This window comes from Phaseolus vulgaris, chromosome 11 (genome assembly GCF_051622355.1).
Source record: "Phaseolus vulgaris cultivar YP4 chromosome 11, ASM5162235v1, whole genome shotgun sequence".
In the NCBI taxonomy this organism is placed as follows: domain Eukaryota; kingdom Viridiplantae; phylum Streptophyta; class Magnoliopsida; order Fabales; family Fabaceae; genus Phaseolus; species Phaseolus vulgaris.
Window position 1 is genome coordinate 5,900,256 of NC_143508.1, and position 8,640 is coordinate 5,908,895.

General features: G+C 30.7%; 1 protein-coding gene across 4 annotated transcripts; it reads left to right on the plus strand.

The window, feature by feature from the left end:
- Positions 1-3,235: 3,235 nt before the first annotated feature.
- On the plus strand, positions 3,236-8,640 carry LOC137821468 (UDP-glucuronic acid decarboxylase 6). Of its 4 annotated transcripts, none has more exons than XM_068626194.2 (13): positions 3,236-3,412; positions 3,983-4,074; positions 4,801-4,887; positions 4,995-5,082; positions 5,856-5,947; positions 6,228-6,292; positions 6,378-6,466; positions 6,941-7,018; positions 7,108-7,201; positions 7,409-7,475; positions 7,569-7,632; positions 7,708-7,748; positions 8,034-8,640. In XM_068626194.2, exons 2-13 carry the CDS (start codon positions 3,997-3,999, stop codon positions 8,217-8,219), a joined length of 1,029 nt encoding a protein of 342 aa, XP_068482295.1. In that variant the 5' UTR covers positions 3,236-3,412; positions 3,983-3,996; the 3' UTR covers positions 8,220-8,640. The 4 variants fall into 4 exon arrangements, with proteins under 4 accessions (XP_068482295.1, XP_068482368.1, XP_068482523.1 ...); XM_068626267.2 differs by having other exon boundaries at positions 3,245-3,408; XM_068626422.2 differs by having other exon boundaries at positions 3,352-3,587.

The following is an 8,640-nucleotide window of genomic DNA, read 5'->3' on the forward strand; positions in this document are numbered from 1 at the left end:
TGCAGTTAGTGATGAATGCAGGTGGGGGATCTTGACAGCAGCACTCACATCAAAATAAATTTAGACACAACTATAAAAGCTTCTGAGAGATTTTTATATTTTTAGGAGAAAAACTTTGAAAAACAATTGTAGCTTGGATATGAATTAGGACTGGCAAATTAGAGAGACATGAAGAAGAGAAGAGAAATTAATTATGCCTCTCAATGTTTAAAGCTTATCAAATGGTTGCAAAAGGTAAAAAAGACATACTTCGAAGAAAAGATTAAGAAGAGCAGCCATTTTTTTTGCAAGCGTTGAAACTGTTAAATTTTCTCTACGCCTTAAAGTTTTGTAAAAGCACTGATTGTGTTCATTCCAACAAATTATTAGAGAGTTTAAACATTGTATAAGTTGAAAGATGTTACTCTTTCTAATAAGCATAATTGTGATTTTTGATCACTTAAACCTTATATTTGTCTTAAGTCAATAGTGACTTAGTTCAGAGAATACTTAGTTAAGCCAAAATTGACTTGTGGTAAAAAATATTTGAATAGAATAAGTCAAAAGTGACTATAAATCGAAAGAATAGTTAACTAAGTTAAGTCATGAGTAACTTATGAAATAATACTCAGATTAAATCTTTTTGTGAAAAAATATCGATATATAATTTACGAGGATAGTCTTCCTAATATATTTTTTTTAAAAAGACCATTTTTTGTTTGGTCTTTTTGTTTATGTAAATATTAATAGAATATTACAGGATATGAACAATATTTAAATTATTTTAAACAAAACTATTTCTTATTAAAAATATTCATAAAAACGTAATGCTTTAAATGTTGGTATTCTTTTTATTAGAGTTAAAAAAAAATCGTATTAAAAATATTAATATAAAATATTTAGGCTTTAGATTGGTAGATAAAATAAAGAAAAATGAAACAGAAGAAAAAAACGTAATATTTAATTCATATAAATATAGAAAAATATAATGGATCCTTAATTTCTATACTATAAATTTCAACCTAGTTACTAGTTTCTTAAAAAAAAAATTAATATAAAAGTAAAATTATAACTAATACCACTCTATTATTTTTCCAAAAAAAAATTGTTTTCTAATTAATATTAGTATTAGCTGTTTATAATGGTGGTTACAATTAAAGATAAAATCTAATTTAAAGACTCATCTTCCACGTCAATATTACGTTGATATCTAGTACTGGTTTAAATGCATCTTCATTATACACGTCACTACGAAAGCGTCATTATTATCATTTTTTTCCCCAATAAATTCATTGACATTTTCTTTTTCAACACTAATCATTTATCACATTATTTACATAAATAGACTTATTTATTATAGTGGATTACACTTAAACTCTTGGACAATCACATTTTGAAAATGAGTTATGGTGATGGTAACAAAAATAGATTGAAATTCAACCCTCCCATTAATTATTAATTATTGAGAGAGAGAAATTTATCCGATTTCTCTTAAATATAAAGGTTGATTTAAATGATATGAAGAAATATATTTAAAATCTAATTTAATAATATAAAATCAATTTATAAGAAGAGATTTCTATCCATATATATTATAAAATATTTTTAATATAAAATCTCCAATAAATAAAGTACTATAACAATTATCAATTATTTAAAATTAATAATTATATAATCAAATTCATCGTAATTTAAAATTATTAATTCTATAACTAATTTATTATTTTATTTTATTTTTTAAAGTATATCCCTTATATTTCTCTCACTTGTTTATAGGAAGAAGGGTGTGAAAGTTAGATACAAATAAAGATGTCGTTGAAAATGATAGTTAATGTCTCTTTCAAACATGTATTTTTTATTAAGCTCGGTCACTTAAATATAAATAACATTAATTTTATTTGTTTTAATTAAAAATATTTTTTAAACTATTCTTAACTTAAACTTGATATAATGAAAAAAAGTCATTCAAATTATAACCATTGGAGGATATTCGGAAAATTATATTATTTAATAAGGTAAAATTAGTTTATATATATATGATAAGTATCATTTACGTTTTTGTTTAATTATAATTAGAAATTTGTCTCAATAATTTGTGTAATGAATTTTTTAAATATTAATCGTATTATTTAACTGAAATTACAATCGTAGTTGAATAATATCATATCTAAGCCTTGCTTTTATTAACATGTTCTTTAAACAAATTAAAATTTTATTAGAATATAATAATTCCAACGCAACCTACCCATTTTGATAATTAGCAGTCCTACTTTTAATGGCTTTTAAAGGTCAGATATATTAAATTTAAATTCCGTGATATTTAAAGATACTTAGTTGATTAAAATTAACATTTTACTAAATAATTGGAAGAAAAACAAATTACCAAAGTTAATAAGATATGTATGAAAATAGTTAGTCAATAAATAATTTAAAACTCTAAACCAACCTGTTGTCAACATATCTACTAAAATAAAATAGATTTTTTTTATATGAAAGTCAGAATTTGAGTTGAAGGTCTGAATTCTCAAAGTGATTTTTGGTAGCCGGAAAGTGTAGTTGAAAAAATAACTCATAAATTTTCTTTTTTCGGGTAGACTATTAGAGTTTCAACGTGTCATTCTCGTCTCGATACTACTTTTTTGAGTCTTGGTCGCTCAATCTCAGGTGAATGCCGAATAAGGATATTTGCAGAAGGCACTCCGATTCTCAAATCAGCAAAAATGGTATTCAGCACTCGGAGGTATATAGTGATGATGACGTACCTTATTATTTGAATATGCGATATTTATATTATTTTAATGAACTTACCTTATTGGGTCAGATTAGTGAAATGAATTTCACTTACGGCATATTACCTAGTTAATGATAGTTAGCTTTACTGACCTTAATTTAAACGTTAATGATTTAGGTGTGTCGATCGGCCTACACGTCCATACATGACTCAATCGACTCAGTCAAGAAGACCGAGTTATGGTAGTTGACCGCTCGGTCCATACCAATACAAAATAATATAAGTTATTTTTATTTGATAATTTATATTAATATTTTCAAAGGAATACTTTTACAAACATTCAATATTTCTGAAAACGTTTTTCTTAAAAAAAATCAGATCAGAATTCCACTTGAGACGTTAGTTTTGGGAATTTATTTTTTTGAATAGGTTTATTTGAAGAAGAAAAGAAAAGAAAAGAAAATCCAACAAAAAAAGGAAAAAAAATTAAAATAAATAAATACATTAATTGTGTTTGGCAATCTCATCTGCTACAGTGCTGAGAAAACAGATACTTATCCTATACGGTAAAATTTACCTGCGAAGTCCAAAACACTGTAACAAAACCTTATATATGCGTACACGCACTTCTGACAGACACCCACATCTCATTCAAGTTTCAAAAGCCAACTTCAACACAATTATCAAGCTCAACCGCTGCATGTACCCTTTACTTAATGTTTATGCTTTGCTTTCGTACTCTACTTATGCATTTTCAGTTTCACTTTCGCCATCTTTGTTTTTTTTTATGTCTTCAATGTTTGGTATGATGCCACCCTTTTGTTTTTGTGTCATCGACGTTGCATAGGACCTTTCATCATATGTTCTTTAACTTTCCGTGAGTTTGAAGGATCCCTAAATCATTTTTTTCTATTAAATTATTGTTGGGTGTGGAATTAACTAATTTAAAAATCTAATTTTTAATTTACCGTTTGGTGGGAAATTTCGAACTCCTGGATCTTCTTTCTTCTATAAATTGTTGGCTGATCATGGAGTGTTTGGATCAGATCTGTGATTTGGGGTTTTGAATTTGTATATTTTTTTGCTTGAGTCTCAATCAGGTTCATTGTTAGCTCTCAATCTCTTTTTTTCTTTCGGATGTAGTTGAAGTGTCTGTTGTTACTAATTACTAGATTTGGTTTTGAAAAACTTTGCAACTTAACGATTGTGTGTATAGAGTACTCACTTTGAAATTTTGACCGTTTGGAAATTGGTTCTGCATTTGAGTTGCAGAGGGTTTTTTGACCATGGCAACGAGTTCTTCCAATGGAGCAGCAAAGCAACCTCCCATGCCATCTCCCTTGCGTTTTTCCAAGTTTTTTCAGGTGAACTCTACTCTTCCATTGTGTTTATGATTGTTGTTTGGATCATGTTATGCAAATTTCTTGTCAATTCACTTTTGTTACAAATTGATCTCTATTGATAAGACCAATTGATCATGACATGTTCTACTATAAAACCATTTATTTCCAGATAAGTGGCTTAACTTACCTGTGCTTGTCAGATTTCCCTTTTTGCTTTTATGAATGAATCTTTATTCGTGGTGGTGCTGATTCCAATTGTAGTTTAGAATAAAGGAACATAAAATAATCATAATTTTTTAATTGGCTAGAATTTTATTTTAGAGTAATTCGGTAGATTTAATGTCTGTTGGGAACATGAGTTCCTCAATTCAGATCTCTCTGAATGTCAACTTGTGCGCTGGTTTGATCTTGTAGCTGTTGGCATTTTAGTTTAAATCTCAATGCTTACTCTTGTCTAAATTTATGTTATGATTGCATTCTTCTGCTTGTCAACTCCTGTTGCCAATCAATCAATTAAAATGTATGCCTTTTCCACTTATAAATTACACTTTATGCATTCTATTGCACACCACAGTTCAGCTCATTTGGTACATGTTCCTAAAACATCGTATTACATCTCAATATCTAGAGAACACTGACAACCTGAACACTTCTCTTGCCAGGATATCTTCTTTTACTTAATCATTTTTTCCCCTTTCCTTGTGTGAACTCTTGGTTTTACAATGTTACTTTCATCTCTGACAACAGTCCAATATGAGAATTCTGGTTACCGGAGGAGCTGGATTTATTGGCTCTCACTTAGTTGACAGACTGATGGAAAATGAAAAAAATGAGGTTAGGATGGTTGATATCTTTCTGTACACAGTTTTGAAGTTTATTAGTTATTCAATGAGTGCTATAAAACTTTGGAACAAGATGTGACAATATGTTTGTCTAATCAGGTTGTTGTTGCTGACAATTTCTTCACTGGATCTAAAGACAACCTTAAAAAATGGATTGGCCATCCAAGATTCGAGTTAATTCGCCATGGTATAGTTTTATTATTTTCTTCATTGCAATCCTCCAATTTCTGACTTTCCTTTCTTCCCACCTTGTAATGTGTGTTTGGCTTCTTAATTTTAGTCATCTAGATTGTGAAATATCTTCAAGACTGTGATAGATCATGCAACAGAAGCTTGTTGGTTATTAATGAAGATATTAAATTAAAAAATATATAAATTTTCAAGTAATACACCAAATCAGTACCTAAAATTATAAGCATCAGTCAGTTAATCCTTGATATTGTGAAAAAGAAACTTTAGCTACCAACTCTCACAATTGTCAACTATTTAGTCTCTAAAGTATGCATTATCAGTCAATTTGGTCCCTAACATAAATGAATCAATCAATTTAGTCCTTATCAGTGAACTTAGTCGGGTATGGGAACCAAATTAAATGATGATGCACAACAAGGCCAGGTACTAAGTTGACTTCTGTGCTTTAAAGTCAGGGAGACAAATGACTATAGTTGTTAAATTAAGAGATCAAATTGACAGATTCTTAACATTAGGAACTAGAGGGACTAATATTTGCTAATTTTGAGGACTAAAATTTAGTTTTCATAATGTTAGGAAATAAAATGACTTGTGCTTGTAATTTTAAGGATTATTCCGATGGTTTATTCTCAAATTTTCTAAATCAGACACCAGTAATGTTGTTCAACACAACATGAATGATAATGCTATCATATGCAGAGTTTCTTCTCTGTTTCTAGATGTGTTTTTATTTAATTAGAAGTATATACTTTTCTTTTCCCTGAACAGATGTCACAGAGCAATTGTTGATTGAGGTTGATCAAATCTATCATCTTGCTTGTCCTGCTTCTCCAATTTTCTACAAATACAATCCTGTAAAGGTGGGCTTCTTAGAATCTACTTTTGTATTTCTGTCATTTACCACGCTCCTTGTCAGTTCTCTACACGAGTTACTTCTTGCACAGAAGTAGTTTGAAGTCCTCCCAGTGCACCCCTGGCTCTATTGCAGATTTAACACGGGAATTTCATATATATTGTTATAATGTTTCAATTGTTAGTCTGCTTATTGATTCAACTGTGTTTATGACCTACGCATTGGTTGATTTCTCTCTTATAGCGAATTTTGAGAAATAATCTAACAGTTACAGTAAAACTTTACAGACAATAAAGACAAATGTGATTGGAACACTGAACATGCTTGGGCTCGCTAAGCGAGTGGGAGCAAGGTTATCTCTTTTTCTAAAAGATAAATTTGATAAGCTAAATCATTACCAATTGTTGATTTTACCAAGTTTTAATTTTGATTGACAGGATTTTGCTTACATCTACTTCAGAAGTATATGGAGATCCTCTTGTGCATCCACAACCAGAAAGCTACTGGGGCAATGTTAACCCAATTGGTACATACACATCTCATTCTCAATCCAAACTTGATGTGTCAATGGCTTCATAGTGGGGCCAATACTGATTTAGCTGAGTTCATCATAATGTATACCTCAATGTTTGGTTTTCACACTTCAAAATAGTTTTTCATTTTGAACATGCATTTGTTAATGAGCATGATCTGAAAGCTGCAAGTATATGATCTCTTTGAATTATACCTTGATAAGATCTACAGTATTCACATATTTTCAAAGCTGTAGGAACTTAGAATGTTCATTGATTATAATATATATGCCATATCTGTTGTTCTATGTGACTCGGTAAAATTTGATTAGGGGGTGGGTTAAGAAACATTTTTCCCTAAGTGTTGGGCTCACGATGTGAGATTCTCCTCAATTACTTGTTTAGTATATTGTAATAAGTGTTGTTAAAAATATGTTGTGCTGAAACTTGTGAGGATATAGCCTAAACATAAAAATGCGTGTGTACAGGAGTTCGGAGTTGTTATGATGAGGGCAAGCGTGTTGCTGAAACTTTGATGTTTGATTATCATAGGCAGCATGGAATAGGTAATTCCTTTTTCTCATAGACAATACAAGTGATGCATTGCCGTTAAATATTAACTTAATATGATTTTCCTTTCATATATTTTTCTCAGAAATACGGATTGCAAGAATCTTTAACACATATGGACCACGTATGAATATTGATGATGGTCGTGTGGTCAGCAACTTCATTGCTCAAGCAATTCGGTAAATCCTTTAACTTTATAATGTTATAGGCAAGATGGAGAAGCTGATAAATTAATTTTTATGACTAACATCTTCTGTAATCAAGTATAACGATTTATTCAAGTACACTAATAAAAAAACTCAACCCTTATTTATAACCGTATGAATTATATGCTTCTTGAGCCTGCTCTTTATTTGTTGCTTATCATGTGCATTTTTGTGTTATAGTGGTGAACCCTTAACTGTCCAAGTTCCAGGAACTCAAACTCGCAGTTTCTGCTATGTCTCTGACATGGTATATTTGCTACATGGTTCTCATTTGTATATTATGATCTTGAATCAAGAACTAGGTGTGATTGACTATGATTATACATTTGAAATCTATTAGGTTGATGGACTTATACGCCTGATGGAAGGGGAAAACACTGGTCCAATCAACATTGGGAACCCAGGTTGTATCACAACTGAGTCGTTTGAGCTCTGATTTTTCTGCCAAATGCTAATGTTTTGGTACTTTATTCCTCCAGGCGAATTTACAATGACTGAACTTGCCGAGAATGTGAAAGAGGTCAGTTGTAACTTGCATTACAAACCATTTAAATTCTTGGACAATCCCACACCCCTCTTATGTGTCAGTCTGGTCATATTATAACTGCAAGATTTAAACAACAGTTTGAACCAAGGAATTCTTTGATACCGAATTACGAACATGTTTTCGTGAGAGGGATAATACATGTGCTTTGCAATATGCAATCAACAAAGTAATGTGGGAGAAAGAAAGCACTTTATATTTACCCTGTGGATTAAAAATGGAATTTTGGTGAAAATTTTGATTTATGGCTTGGTTTTGCAGCTTATTAATCCAGCAGTGGAGATAAAGATGGTTGAGAACACTCCTGATGATCCTCGTCAGAGAAAACCAGACATAACAAAAGCAAAGGAATTGCTGGGATGGGAACCAAAGATCAAGTTGCGTGATGGCCTTCCTCTTATGGAAGAGGATTTCCGTTTGAGGCTTGGGGTTCCCAACAAAAACTAAGCTTGTTTTATTCCTACACTTCATGTCATAATGAATATTTTCATAGAATCTGGATGATTATGTTACTTTTAAGATATTTTATACTGAAAGTTATGGAGAGGAAGGTTAGAACTTGCAGCCATGAACACTAGAACTTGCACTTCAGTTGATCCAATATGATGATGATCGCTTCTCCACCCAACTTCTCTTAAAAATGCTGTTGTTGTGAGTTGAAATCTTTTTCAACTCAAAACTAGCTATTGCAAGTTTTCTTTCAACTTTCTTTTTCTATTGTATGCTACTGTAGGTGTCTTAATGTGTTCTTTGTAGCAAAATAAAATTCAGATTGCTGTTGGGTGGGTTGAGCTTTGGATTTGAGGAGCTTTTGTATCTCCTCTACGAATAAACTTAAGTTCTGTTCTATTGAATGTGTTTCTTGTGA